This window comes from Anolis carolinensis, chromosome 5 (genome assembly GCF_035594765.1).
Source record: "Anolis carolinensis isolate JA03-04 chromosome 5, rAnoCar3.1.pri, whole genome shotgun sequence".
In the NCBI taxonomy this organism is placed as follows: Eukaryota; Metazoa; Chordata; class Lepidosauria; order Squamata; family Dactyloidae; genus Anolis; species Anolis carolinensis.
In genome coordinates this window covers 172,822,729-172,837,735 of record NC_085845.1, presented here as the reverse complement: position 1 = coordinate 172,837,735, position 15,007 = coordinate 172,822,729, and the positions used below count along the sequence as shown (strand labels likewise).

At 40.3% G+C, this 15,007-nt stretch overlaps 1 protein-coding gene across 1 annotated transcript; it reads left to right on the top strand.

The window, feature by feature from the left end:
• The first annotated feature begins 6,312 nt into the window (after positions 1-6,312).
• Positions 6,313-14,916, top strand: kdelr3 (KDEL endoplasmic reticulum protein retention receptor 3). Its single transcript, XM_003227151.4, has 5 exons — positions 6,313-6,862; positions 11,810-11,910; positions 13,073-13,231; positions 13,384-13,636; positions 14,578-14,916. Exons 1-5 carry the CDS (start codon positions 6,772-6,774, stop codon positions 14,616-14,618), a joined length of 645 nt encoding a protein of 214 aa, XP_003227199.1. The 5' UTR covers positions 6,313-6,771; the 3' UTR covers positions 14,619-14,916.
• The last annotated feature ends 91 nt before the right edge of the window (positions 14,917-15,007 follow it).

Sequence of the window (15,007 nt, the reverse complement as noted above, 5' to 3'; positions counted from 1 at the left end):
CTCCAAAGGTCATAGCACTTGTTACAGAAAAAGCCCTTTTCAGGAAGTCAGGGGAAAAGGCATGATTTTATGTGTATATTGGAGAGGCTGGTGGGTTTCGCCAACCAGTCTGGTCAACGTTGGTAATCAAGACAACAGCTCTTGTCAAGTTCTAGTCAAGCCTGCTAAGGCAATTCTAGTTTCATGTCTTTGCTCATGTTTCATGATTCCAAGTTTGAAGGATTGTTTCTGGATTTTTGTATTGGACTTATGCTGCATTGTATTCCTGATTCTTTTGTATTCCTGTGCTGGATGTCCTGTTGCTTTGCGGGTTTTGAAACTTTTCCTGTACCTTGAACCTTTTGGACTATTTCCTATATATAGACTTTGTAGTTTTTACTATTTTGCTGAACTGCTTTTTATATAATCATCAATAAACTGCTTTGCTGATTTAACTTGGACTGGAGTGTGGTGGTTAAGTACAGAGGTCCTTCCTGCTCTGGAATACAACAGTATCTCTGTGTGTAGATCTTAGGAAGCTATTTCTTGATTTAAGGCATTGGCTTACTGGCTGATGTCTGCACAGAGGATGGGCCGGAGATGTAAATGCCTTGGTCCTTTCATTACTGGCTGCTACTTTCCGACGAATGTCAGGTGGTGCAATACCAGTTAAACAGTATAATTTCTCCGTGATGTGGGGCATAGACATCTTATAATAATGCGACATGTCTCATTAAGAACCACATCCTATGTTTTAACGTGGTGAGATGTATTCCACACTGGACATGCATATTCAACAGCAAAGTAGCAAAGAGCAAGGACAGATGTCTTCAAGACTTGGGTTTCTTTCAAATAGTTGCTGATAATGCCAGGTTCTTTATTTTTAATTATATGAATAGGGTTTTACACCCTGAGAAAGAAGAAATAGGTCTTTGGGAAATGTTTTAGAAATTTCATTAAATTCAAAATGAGACTGAATATTGTAATCTCAGTTAGTTCCAACGAAAGTAGATCAGTTCAATTAATTGCTGAGTGATAAATGGATAGGTAAATCCCATGGATTCACTGGGTCTGTTTTAGGTAAGATTAGCAACTGAATTTAGGCCATGATATGTACTTGAAGTGAGTAGGGTTATAGTCTTTAAAGGTGTTTGAAAAGTAACTCAAACACCTATTTCAGTTTCTTTTGGGAACCTGGAAAGTAAAGAACTGCTTTCAAAAAAGTTCAACTATTGGTGATGTGCCTCAAAATTAACCGTGAGTACCTTCGTGACAAATTGCTTACAAGCTCTAAATCTACTTTGGCATTTCTGTGGTGAAACAGTGATCATTTTTTTCTTCTTGTCCTTACTACTGTCTCTTGGGGACACAGAAAATGTGGCAAAATAGAGACCTGAATGGAAAACATTTTATGGAAACATGAAGGAGTGAGGAGAGAAAATAAACAAGCTTCTCAAGTCGGAAAGCTTGAGACAAACAACAGATAATGAAGCAACGCTTCTAATTTTAAAAGTATTTTTCTTTCTCATCACCCCAGAACACACTGCTTACCATCACTAAGGTAACCAAAGACATTGGTTGGTTAGAGGACAGCATCAGATGGGGAAAGAGAAAGACAGGAGAAACATCTTGGGTTATTTTAGGAGGCTGGGAGACACCTGGAGTGAGGGTTTTCAAGCCTGTCTTCCAGCAAAGGAGGAGGGGGAGGAGAATGTGTATTTTTAATTGTTCCCACCTCATGTGCCAACTTCTTTCTTTTTTCAGTGATTCCAAATTTGGAAGCCTCGTCTCCCTTTTTTCCCAAACCTTTCTTCACCCACATCCCACTGCAGGCACATGGATGTCACACTCAAAGCCTTTTGATTGCTCACTCTTCTATCCATCTTTCTTTGTCCTGGTGAAAACAGAGCCTCCAATATTTCACAGGTAAAATAGTGGTCAAGATAGAAAAAGGTATTATATAATAATAATAATAATAATAATAATAATAATAATAATAATAATAACAACAACTACTTTATTTTTTATACCCTGCCCCATCTCCCCGGAGGGACTCGGAGCGGATTACATGGGAGCATGCCCAACATAAAAATACAATAACAGCGATAAAACAATAAAAACAATTTTTCACATCGATAAGACATCAACTTCAGTAAAACAGTCATAAAAATCAATATACTGCATAAAATATTAATCAGGAAGAGCAGACAAGCTAGGAGATGATGTGGTCATTGTAGTCCTTAGAGCAGAGTTTTCCAAACTTTCAATCTTGGTGACACACTTTGTAGATTTGCTATCTTTTGTTGGAAATAGCAACCTTCTCAAGCCTCCACTAGTTATATGTTGTGTATATAATTCAGATTGCTTACTGTATTGTATATGTGTGTATTGTATGCAATTTTACCTTAACTTTGTTGTGGGAGGAGCTACAGACCATGTGATCAGAACTGGGCTTGTTCAGGACTCAGACTCCATTTTAGAATAGCTCAGTTTAGACTTCAGTTGGAACAATATGTTTAGAGACTTCATTGGACTTTCAAACTAGACAGAGACTCTATTGACTCTCAGAACAGAGAGATGCTTCTGACTATGGACTATTGATTCAAAGAATGATGCCCCGTGTTACCTACACAGAGAAACTACTTCAAATCTATTTATAACTGGATTGATAAACAAAGTACCTGTATGCTAAATGCATGAAGTTTGTGAGAAAACCAACTATGTTATTTCTAAAAGTCTACTTATTTTTGTCTCTTGAGATCATGATTTAGGCAAATATATTTTAAGGGAGAGTAGATGTTTTTGGGGCACTAAAAGAAACACGTTGTAATTGGAAACTCAGCCTCTTATTCTCTGACTTTTTAAATGCAGAGAACAAAATATCCATAATGCAGGTGCAGTGATCCAAGGGGCATAGGAAGGCAGCCCAGTCTCCCTGTTTCCCCTTCCCTCTATGAATTGTAAGGCGGTGGTACTGGGACAGTTTAGAGGAGAGCAGATGTGATGGGAAGGAGCTTAAAGAGAGCACCACCACCTATTATCCTGTTAGAAGAAGGCATGCAAACATGGACATATATATATGTGGATGTCTGTGCATGGCAGCAAGGCAATGCCAGTGTGGACTCGCGCTTAAACTAGTCTGGTGAAATCCAGGGCTAAATCACTCCTCAGCCATGAAGCACACTGAGCAGACACTATCTCTCAGTTTAAGCTACAGCAGACTCTCAGGCCCCTTCTAAGGTAAAGGTAAAGGTTTCCCTTTGACATTAAGTCTAGTCGTGTCCGACTCTGAGGGTTGGTGCTCATCTCCATTTCTAAGCCAAAGAGCCGGCATTGTCTGTAGACACCTCCAAGGTCATGTGGCCAGCATGATGGCATGGAGCATCGTTACCTTCCCACTGAAGCAGTACCTATTGATCTACTCACATTTGCATGTTTTCGAACTGCTAGGTTGGCAGAAGCTGGGGCTAACAGCGGGAGCTTGCCCCACTCCCTGTAGTTGAACCACTGACCTTTTGGCCAGCAAGTTTTGTAATCCAGTGGTTTAATCTGCTGCACCACCAGGGGCTCCCGAGGCCCCTTCTACACTGCCATATAATCCAGATTATCAAATGAGATAATCCACATTGCTTGCTTTGAACTGGATTATATGAAGCCACACTGCCATACAATCCAGTTCAAAGCAGATAATCTGGATTTTACATAAGGGACCTCAGTTAACCGACACTCATTGGAATTGGTAGATGCTGGATAAATGTGGTTTCTGATTGCTTGAGAGTTACGATTAAAAACAGGCCTAAATAATATTATACCCCATACTTACTACACCATACCATAATCTCTGAATTGACTTGATATCAAAATACAGTATTCTAAAGCACATTAAGAGAGATAAAGACAAACCTAATGTAACATTTCTGCTAAAACTACACTTTCTTTTAATTTTTATTTAGTGTTTTATTTCTTTAATGTGTTTTTGAGAGTTCTGATGGCTTGAGTTCTGGTTAACTGAGAGTCTGCTGTGTTTCACTGAGTCAGGGGGGCAGTGAAGCAGCTCTGATTTTTAGTCTAAACTGGAAGGAGCTATCCAAGGTACTAAGTGACATATGGAGCCAAGTGTCAACACATTTCCACACATATCAAGGTGCATAGTATCTAAAGCAGGCCTCTGCAAACTTGGGCTCTCAAGGGGTTTGGGACTTGAACTCCCACAATTCCTAACAGCCTCAGACCCCTCAGAAGGGGTCTGAGGCTGTTAGGAATTGTGGGAGTTCAAGTCCCAAACCCTTTGTTCCACTGGCGGAAAAGAACCGAGTTCTCTATTACTCGTATCTGTTGTTTCACATATGCATGGGAAGCCTGGATATGATTGCAATAGTGTATGCTGCCATGAGTTCCTTTCTGAAGAATGGAATAAAATAAACTAATTAATACTACACTTATGCATAATATGTGCATAGGAATGATCACATTAACACAAAAGTGTTACCCCCAGGGTAGCTAACTTACTTTCCACTTAATCAGTAGTACCTAAACAGGAAACTAGGGGCCCGTTCAGACAGTATCTTTATTCCAGGAGTTTCCATGGCAAAATCAAAAGTGGCCTGATGCCGTTCTCTCAAAATGTAGGAGGAAGCGCTACAAACAACAAAAACTGCAAGATTTCAGGTGTGGGAATATCCCGGTTCTGGGCTGAAAATCCCCATCTTCAAATGTCTGTAGTCCCTGCAATTGGAAAACAGGGGTTTTTATCTGGATTTGTTCTTGGGTTTTAGATGTTTGTTCCTGATTCATTGGTTCCTAAAAAAGAAAGTGTCAGTAGAGTAGAAGGCGAAAACTTTGTTCTGGCAAGAACTTCGTCCTTCACCTGTTTAATGAAGTTTGTGGCAGAAAAACAAGTTTCTGGGGTGGAACAAATACTTTCACAGTAAGTAAAACACAATGAAACAGGAACAGACACTTTCAAGCCAGGAAGAGCAATCTTTTTTTCCATGTCACAAATACACAACCAAATCTGTCTGGACATATGGGCAGGCAGGCAAGCTCTAAAAAGTGTCAATAATGACAAAGTTCTGTTCCTGGTTTGAAAGTGTTTGTTCCTGTTTCATTGTGTAATGCTGATTTGGACAGAAGTTGTCCTACTCCATTAACTTTGTTTGTGTGGCAGAAACTTCATTAAACGTGTGGATCACAAAGTTTCTCTGGCCAGAATAAAGTTGTTCCCCTGTGGTCAACGTTGTACATCCTTGATAAGAGCAATCAGGAACACACATTTTTAAGCAGGAGCAGCACCCTGTTGTTCCATGCCACAACTACACAGCCAAATCTGTCTGCACAGATGGCTCGGCAACAAGGTCAAATAATAATGACAAAGTTCTGATCCTAGTTTGAAAGTGTGTGTTCCTGTTTGATTGTGTAGAGCTGACTTGTACAGAAGTGGTCCTACCCTGAAACTTTGTGTGCCAGAAACTTCATTAAACATCAAAGGCAAGGTTTCTCTGGCCAAGACAAGAAACTGAACTTTTGCAGCAATTAGCATATCCACCCACATCTTGAGTTTAAAAAACCCCTCTGAAGTTACCGGCAGACATCCTGCGGTGGACATCCTGGAAGCCTCTAAATCTCACAACAAAGTATCAAGTGTGGACGACAGAGGCAGAAATCCTGGCACCTCTTCTGAAGTCCTAGGATTTTCTGCCCCTCATTAAAACCCGGAATTTGGTGTTGTCTGGCAGCACCCTAAATCCAACTGACTTCTTCTTATATACTTAATGTGTTTGTCCTGGTTTTGAAGTAATGGAATAAACTCATAAAAAGTAAAACTGACTGACTCTTGATTCAATCCGGATTCCACAGTGCAGTGTTAAGGTGAGACCAGTGTTTCCTCAAATTTGTCTTTGTGAAAACCTGCCTTTTAATAAGTACAGTATTTTCTAAGTACGAGTACTTTCTTCCCCAAAGTGACTTGAGTCAGCAAAAACACCAGGTGATGACACCGCAAAACACTGTAAGGAAAACTCTATTAAATTGAATAAGGCCAGTCCCTTGATTACATTTGCATTGCATACGAAACACGTTGCACAGAATATTGAAATCTCTCTGGGTTGGGGAAAACAGCCCTGAACTGGAGCTCTGGAAAAATAATCTACCATCCAGTGGGCCTTTTCTAAATTCTGGAGCCATTTTAATGCTTTCCCCCTTGAACTTGGCAAAGGGAATCCACCTCCTTGCTGTCTTTTCCCCTTTAAGGACATTCTCAGTTGTAACTTGAGAAGCTCGAGGGATGCTGGAGAAAGTTTAACTAGTTGCTCCCGCCTCTCCCTCCACCCTCTCTGTGCAAGCGGCATCCACGCCACGTCACCCACTGCTGGTAATGGGACTGCAAAGCTCAGTTGAGACTGCAGCTTTCTTTTAGTAACTTATCAAGAAGGGATCACTCCAGAAAGGGAGCTCAGCTCAGTCAGCAATATCCGAAAGAAGAAGCGAGTAAGAAAAATAGAAATTTCTCTGGTTTCAACAGAGGCCAGCGCTAGTATTCCAAAAGTTTATTTGGAAACTCATTGCCAAGTATTGTTGAAGTTGTCTGATTTTATAAGTGCAGTTCCATCAAGAGCAAGGAGAAAAGATTATTTCTTCAACTACAAGAAAAGAACACTAAATGGAAAAGAGCCATTGAGCCAACAGGCAAAAGAAGAAGAACATCCAGCCCCAAGAACTGCTGTAGGCATCTTCCTTCTCAAGATCATTTAACCATTTTTCTTCAGACCCATTTCAGGACATTCTTGGGATACCATGAATATATTTCGGATCCTGGGGGATGTCTCTCATCTCTTAGCAATGATCATGTTGCTGATGAAGATCTGGAGATCAAAGTCTTGTGCTGGTAAGTTTTTGTTCTTCTACCCTAACTATAGTGTGGACAAGGTGTCGATGTGATAACTGTGCAGAAGTGAAAGAAAGATGCAGACAAACCATGGTGGGACCTGCCTCCCGAGCACAAAGACTTGGATCTTGAATTTAGTCTCAGCCTGCTTGGATCACATTCATCAAAGACTACCAACTAAGAAGGCAGTTCATCTTAGCAATTAAGTTAGTAAGACAATAGGATTTTTATAATGCTATAATGGAGGCAGCATAGTTCATGCTGTCTTAGCTGGATGTGCATCTCCATTATTTTGGTTAGACAATACTGCCAAATTATTTATTTATTTACTTTGTGTTAAAAATATTGCACAAATAAGTATAAAACTGATAAAAATAGAGGGAACATAAGCGGTTAAATAATTTTTGACCAAAAACGGGCAACAGTGATCGCATTGTCTGTAGCCTTCAACAATTCTACCTCTGTACATGAGGCAGGGCATTGTAGGCAAGCATAAAGATGCTGTTTGTTCTGCTCCACAGTCGCACAAGGCAGAGGATTCTTCTAGGTAGTGCCATTTTGCTAGGTTGTCTTTTGATCTGCAAACTCCACTTCTGAGTCTGTTCAGGGACTTCCAAGTTGCCCATTCTTGGTTTGCTCCTGGAAGAAGACCCTCATGGGAGGCCAACAATGTGGGATTTCCTGGTTTAGCTGCTCAGAGGGATACTTTTGCTGTTGCTGGGGGAACATTAAGAGGAGTGGTGGTCCTCATGAAGCTTTTCCTTGGTTTGAGTCTACTGGGAGGAGGCTGGTAGCCATGCAGAGGATGGCTTTCACAGTGTTCACACTTATTTATCTTACAATTAGCAGCAACTTCCTGTCGCACATAGGGGAGGGGAGGGAATGCCAGCTAGCTTGCAGAGTTTATCAACAGGTGTAAGTTTAAGACATCCTGTGACTATTCTGCATGTTTCGTTCAGTGCTATGTTCACCTGCTTTGCGTAGACAGACTTGTGCCATACAGGGCAGGCATATTCAGCATTGCTTTTAAACACTGCCTATGGGAGCTCCTTTCTCATGACACTTGTATGATGTAGGGATGGTCCTTTGTGCAATTCACATGGTCATGGATTCCCAAACCCACCTATTAAAACATCAGCACCATGATCTCTACAATTTCTTCCAAATTGAAATGTATGGTGATCTGTGCATTCCTTCCTTCTGTGACCTACCAGATACTTGAAACTGAGTCAATATGTCCTCTGTGGAGCAGGTGAGAAAAAATGTCTTCACTAGTTATTTAAATGGAACCAGGAAGATCTTAACAATTTATACAAAAAACAAAATCACAATCCCTCATTTTTGTTTCATGTTCAGAGGAAAACTGGGCTGGTAACTGAATATTTCTTTGACACTGATGATAGGCCAGTGTTCTCCACCGCACCTAAAGACAACAGGATATCTTCAGGTTACATCCTGCCCTATAGCACATGTCGCTTGAGGCGACTGCCTCTTTTACTCCAATAATAGAGCTGGTTCTGGGTGCATTAAGGTAAAGGTAAAGGTTTCCCCTGACGTTAAGTCCAGTCATGTCAGACTCTGGGGGTTGGTGCTCATCTCCATTTCTAAGCCGAAGAGCCGGCGTTGTCCATAGACACCTCCAAGGTCATGTGGCCGGCATGACTGCATGGAGCAGTCATGTACTGGGTGCAGTACAGAAGGATATTTAAACAAATCTAGGTTCTACTAAACCCTGTTTTATATAGGAAGAGCTAAAGTAGACAGTTGCTCTCATCAGTGTCTCCTCACAGTAGCCCCACATTCTTATACACAGTTACATGATAGTACTACTAAACAGAATTAATATAATGTAAATACATTGTAGAATTAAGACAATTTGACACCATTTCACAACCTCTGAGGTTGCCTGCCATAGATGCAGGCAAAACATCAGGAAAGAATGCTTCTGGCACATAGCCATACAGCTTGGAAAACTCACAGCAACCCAATCTGATACCACTTTAACTGCTATGGCTCAATGCTATAGAATCCTGGGATTTGTAGTTTTGCAAGGTGTTTAACCTTCTCTATGAAACAGTGCTGATTCCTCATAAATCTACAATTTCCACTGTGTTGTCAAAGGCTAAAGAGCAAGACTCAAAAAGCATGGGAATTCCAGACAAGAATCTATCAGGGTCAACTAACACCTCCCAACAAAGGTGTTCCTCAGGCAGAAATCAGCCAGGCCTTGAAACTGTGGGCCATTAAAATGCCAATCAAGGTGGCAAATTACAACATTCGCATGTACCTCAAGCACACAAGAGTTCTTTCTCCCACCCTTGACTTCACTTACTTAGTTTCCAACAGACCCCTCAATCTCTGAGGATGCCTGCCATAGATGTGGGTGAAACGTCAGGAGAGAATGCTTCTGGAACATGGCCAGACAGCCCAGAAAATTCTCAACAATTTACAACTGTGTCTGTCTATATGTCGTATGTCTAATGGCATTGAATGCTTGCCATGTATATGTGCACTGTAATCCGCCTTGACTCCTCTTCGGGGTGAGAAGGGCGAAATAATACAGTAGAGTCTCACTTATCCAAGCCTCGCTTATCCAAGCCTCTGGATTATTCAAGCCATTTTTGTAGTCAATGTTTTCAATATATCATGATATTTTGGTGCTAAATTCGTAAATACAGTAATTACAACATAACATTACTGTGTATTGAATTACTTTTTCTGTCAAATTTGTTGTATAACGTGATGTTTTGGTGCTTAATTTGTAAAATCATAACCTAATTTGATGTTTAATAGGCTTTTCCTTAATCCCTCCTTATTATCCAAGATATTCGCTTATCCAAGCTTCTGCCGGCCTGTTTAGCTTGGATAAGTGAGACTCTACTGTACTGTAAATAAACAAATAAACATCCACTATTCCATAGAATTGAGCCATGGTAGCTAAAGTAGTGCCAAACTGTATTAATCCTAAAGTGTAGATGTACCCATTGCACAGTGCAGAATTCTAAACTGGGACAGAACAGATCTGGATAACGTTAACAGAAAGAGGAAATACCAAAAGGGCCTCCTAGGGAGGACAGTTGTGCATTAGACCATGTGCATTTCTGCTTTGTTTGTTGAAGTATTAAAAAGTCCACAGAATAAAGGTTCTTAATCTCAATCACACTGATTTTTAAACAATGTAATCCAGACTATATCCTTTGAATCTCTCCCTGCAACTTGTGAACTGCCAACACTTCAGATTGTATGCTAGCTTTCATGCTCTCATCCCTCCCCATTTCCTTTCCTTTTCTTATGTTTCTGCAGAAGTCTTTTCCTGGACTCTTTTGAAATGACTCCTTTCACTCCTAGTTTCCTCCTTAAAAGCCCGTCCTACTGCATCGCAGCAAACTTGGTGGGTGGAATCAGGGATGTGTTTTAGGAGTGGTACTGTGATGTGGCAGTCACAGCAATACATTTCACCGTGTTTCATATCTCGGTGTGCATATCCCAGGAAAATGGGAGGAGAATTTCACTAGCATATGAAGTTTATTTCCCTGTGCATAAATAGTTTCTATGTAGCCTGCTTCTTAGTAAAACCACATTGAGACTAAAAAGCAAGTGATAATGGGTGATCCTTGAGGAAGACAATAGCAAGACCAAATCATGTACTGATTAATAATCAGTGTGACAGAAAGATTCACTGTTGAAATTTTGGGGTTTTCCCCCCTGAAGCAACTTGTGACCCCTTGTGTTGCAGCTTTCTTTACACAATGAATCTGCTGTCTACCATCATATATAACTTGTAAACATGGAGAGCAAAGCAATACCTTTTCAGTGGCTTGCTGTGAGTTTTCCGGGCTGTCTGGCCATGTTCCAGAAGCATTCTCTCCTGACGTTTCGCCCACATCTATGGCAGGCATCATCAGAGGTTGAGGGGTCTGTTGGGAACTAAGCCAGTGAAGTTTATATACCTGTGGAATGTCAAGGGTGAGAGAAAGAACTACTTTCTGCTTGAGGCACATGTGAATGTTGCTATTGGCCATTTTAATTAGCAATTAATGGTCTTGCCATTTCAAAGCTTGGCTGGTTCTGCCTGTGGGAATCTTTTGTTGGGAGGTGTTAGCTGGCCCTGATTGATTCTTGTCCGGAATTCCCCTGCTTTTTGAGTGTTGCTCTTTATTTACTGTCCTGATTTTAGAGTTTTTTTAAATACTAGTAGCCAGATTTTGTTCATTTGCATGTTTTTTTCCCCTTTCTGTTGAAATTATCTGCATGCTTGTGGATTTCAATGGCTTCTCTGTGTAGTCTGACATGGTGGTTGTTAGAGTGTTAAATAATATGCTGTGTCCACATTGGTTCATCAGGTGCTCTGCTAAGGCTGACTTCTCTGGTTGAGTTAGTCTGCAGTGCCTTTCATGTTCCTTGATTCGTGTTAGGGCAATGCTCCATTTAGACCCTATGTAGACTTGTTCACAACTGCATGGTATACGGTAGATTCCCGCAGAGGTGAGAGGATCCCTCTTGTCCTTCACTGAATGTAGCATTTGTTGGATTTTCTTAATGGGTCTGTAGATCGTTTACATGTTGTGTTTCTTCATCAACTTCCCTATGGGGTCTGTGGTTCCCTTGATGTATGGTAAGAACACTTACAAATGATCTACAGACTCACTAAGAACATGGCCAGACAGCCTGGAAACTCACAGCAACCCAGTGATTCCAGCCATGAAAGCCTTCAACAATACCTTTTCATTCCCTGTATGACATGGGTTCGTTGCTTGACAAAAAGAAGGTTGTTTTCATGCCTACAGAGGATCCATGATCTTCTCTGATGGCAACCCTGGAATTTGGTTCTTGAGGTGTTTTTCTACCTTCTGCAACTAACTAGGAAATCTCCACTGCTTTGCCTGAAATCCCAGATATTTTTGCCTGTTATCTGCTTCTCATTTGCTTTATCTTATGGTCTTACAGGCATTTCAGGAAAGAGTCAGATCCTGTTTGCACTCGTTTTCACAACCCGTTACCTTGACCTCTTCACAAACTTCATTTCCATCTACAATACTGTCATGAAGGTAAGCAAAGACAAAACACTGTGGTCCCTTCATGTGCTCTTCATTTCAGTTAATTAGATATAAGATACCCAGAAAGCAGTTCAGATATTTTAATGTCTTCGTGGCAGCTATTAAAAGACATGGCCAGTTTTCTGTGGAGACTAGGATGGAGGATTGCTCTCCTCCAATGGTTTGCTAGGAAAGCTGGTTCTGCTTCCTTTCCACAAAATATCAATATGGCAGGATGCAAAAAGTGAAAGGCCTATAGTCTTTGTGTGGATGACTCCTCTTCTCAGTTCATTCTGCCACTTTTAGCTCCACTCTCCCTTTTGAAAATGAGCGAGGCAGCCATTAAATTGGCCAGTTAGCCCCTGGATATTACCCAGGGTATGCAAAGACCTCTTCATCTTGGCAGGTATTTGTTTGTGATGGAATATTTGTATCCCACCTGGCATGTTAGATGAGTAACCTTTCCCTTTCATGTGTGTGAATACTTGAACCCAGGAAGGGATATTGTTCACAGATGGACCAACCTGTTTCCACCACCATTAAAAGACTGGGAAAGAGACATTTTGGATTACGGTTCCAAGAATCTCCAACCAATATTTCAATGTGGAAGAGGAGAGTCTTAAAGTTGTTGGGAGTAACTATTCCAAGCTCTGCTTTTACACAATTTCTCGGCACCATTGCATAGCATTGAACCATGGCAATTAAATTAGTAATGATGTCCTTCAAATAGGACCTCCAGGTGATCCTAAGGTAGCTTCCCCTTTTGCTTTGGCTCAGCACTAAGATTATCATATTGTGCTAATTTAATACGCACCCTAATTTTGGGAAAGTAATTTAGCCAACAAAGCTGTTAGATTTGAGTAAACACAGTAATATGGAACATTAAAGAGATCAAACCATAATACAGGTTGTTTGAAAAATAACTCCCTAGTTATAATGTGTTTATACTTAAAACTAGGGAGTTCATTTTCAAACACCCGGTATTTTAGACAAAATATAAGATAATGAGTGGAAATCTACCTGATTTTTAACCAGCTAAAGGGCTATCATTTGTCCCCAATGTTAGTGAATTCAACCTGACATTTCTACGAAAGGTTGGCTCCAAAAACCTTCCATTCTTGAACATTTAGCAGTCTTAGTTTGTAATGAATTATTCTCCTATTTTCCTTTGCAGGTTGTTTTCATAATTTGCGCCTTTTTTACTGTGTACCTGATCTATGGGAAATTCCGGAAAACCTTTGACAGTGAGAATGATTCCTTCCGCCTTGAATTTCTTTTGGTCCCAGTCACGGGTCTTTCATTTTTAGAGAACTACAATTTCACTCCTTTAGAGGTAAGGGAACAATTTGTATTTAGCGAAGCATGTCTCCTTAAGGTGTCTAAAAACAAATGTTTGTCATACATAACTTTGTTTCATTTATTGACTTTTTTCTCCTGCAGTCTTCTGCTTGCTAACATTTACCCACAACCTCCTTTCCTTTTCAGATCCTCTGGACTTTCTCAATTTACCTGGAGTCAGTGGCTATTCTTCCACAACTTTTCATGATTAGCAAAACAGGAGAAGCTGAGACGATCACCACGCACTACCTTTTCTTCTTGGGCCTCTATCGTGCTCTCTATCTGGCAAACTGGATCTGGCGTTACCACACAGAAAGCTTCTATGATCAAATTGCTGTCGTTTCTGGAGTTGTACAAACCATCTTCTACTGTGATTTTTTTTATCTTTACATCACCAAAGGTAAACATCACTGACAGAATTGCAGTTAGTATGCAGCTGATTAGTTCACGAACTTGTGATGGGATATATATTAAAAAAGACTTTATCAAAGGACATCTTTCATAGCAAGTCATCTATAACTTTGCTCAGCTCTGTGCCCGTCTCCACTAATTTCTGGACCTTTAGTTGGATTGATATCCCTTGACAACTTTTTTAGAAATATCAAACCTTTTGTGAACAACCTCACTAAAAATACTATGAGCATTAAGTATTACTTTTTAACTATAACTCAGGATATAATATTGATGTGGCCTGAGCACTGGAAATCCTCACTCGGCCATGGAAACACACTGGGTGATTCTGGGAAGTTCCACTCTCTCAGCCTCAGAAAAAAGCAAAAGCAACCCATCTCTAAATAAATCTAGTTTAAAAAAAATCTCAAACAGCCCGAAATCATACAACATAGTACAGATGTCAAAGCACCCATATGGAAAAGTTGTACGCTTTGCATATTAAAGCTCATTGTTTTGAGGGTGCATTCCAAGGTGCTTTTCTAGCAAGTAGTGAACCAAAACCCTTTTAACAGAAACATCCCATCCCTTAAAGGCAACAATATGTGTTTCACTGCTTTTGTCCTCAATTCTAGAAGTTCAAACCCACATGAACAATGGTAAAAGACTTGGGGAGCTGTCCCTAAAACACAAGGTGAGCTCAAAGCCACTCCTGTTGTAGGTATTAGAAAGCGCTTCGTGGTTTAATATTCTAATTTGTGTGCAGATATTCACTGAACTTATATAAAGTACTATAAAAGGAAATGATTTCTGTGTATACTGCAATTTTAAAAGGTTGCCTTCACTGTGAAAAGGGAACCAGGAGGTATGCTCTGAAAAAATAACGTAAGTAAAGTTTTCATCCATGTCACAGAACACATACTGAGTGTATTGTTTTTTCTCTCAATCTAGTGTTAAAAGGAAAGAAGCTGAGTCTCCCAATGCCTATCTGAAGGTGCACACACAAGCAAAGCAAGCTCTCGAAGACTCAGCTCCCGGACTGCAGGGTGTTTTCTGCTCTTCTGCCATATAACTCCACTCAGCATTCAGAGAACTTACCTGTGCCTCTCTGTACTGTGACTAGCAAATTTCAGACTGTTTGAGAGCAAAGCGTGGATGAGTAACACTTTTGGCTTACACCTCTTAACTATTTAGTGTTGAACAAGACTTAAATATTTGCAAAAAATTTTGTACTTGAGTGTGCTTTTGGTGACTGAATTCTGCTTATAACAAGTAAAATAATGCAAACTACATGCCTCTTTACTGCTTCAAAGCTGACGCAATTGAAATAATTTCAAAAGTGAAATTTTATTTGGGCTACATCAGACTTAAGTCAAACCTT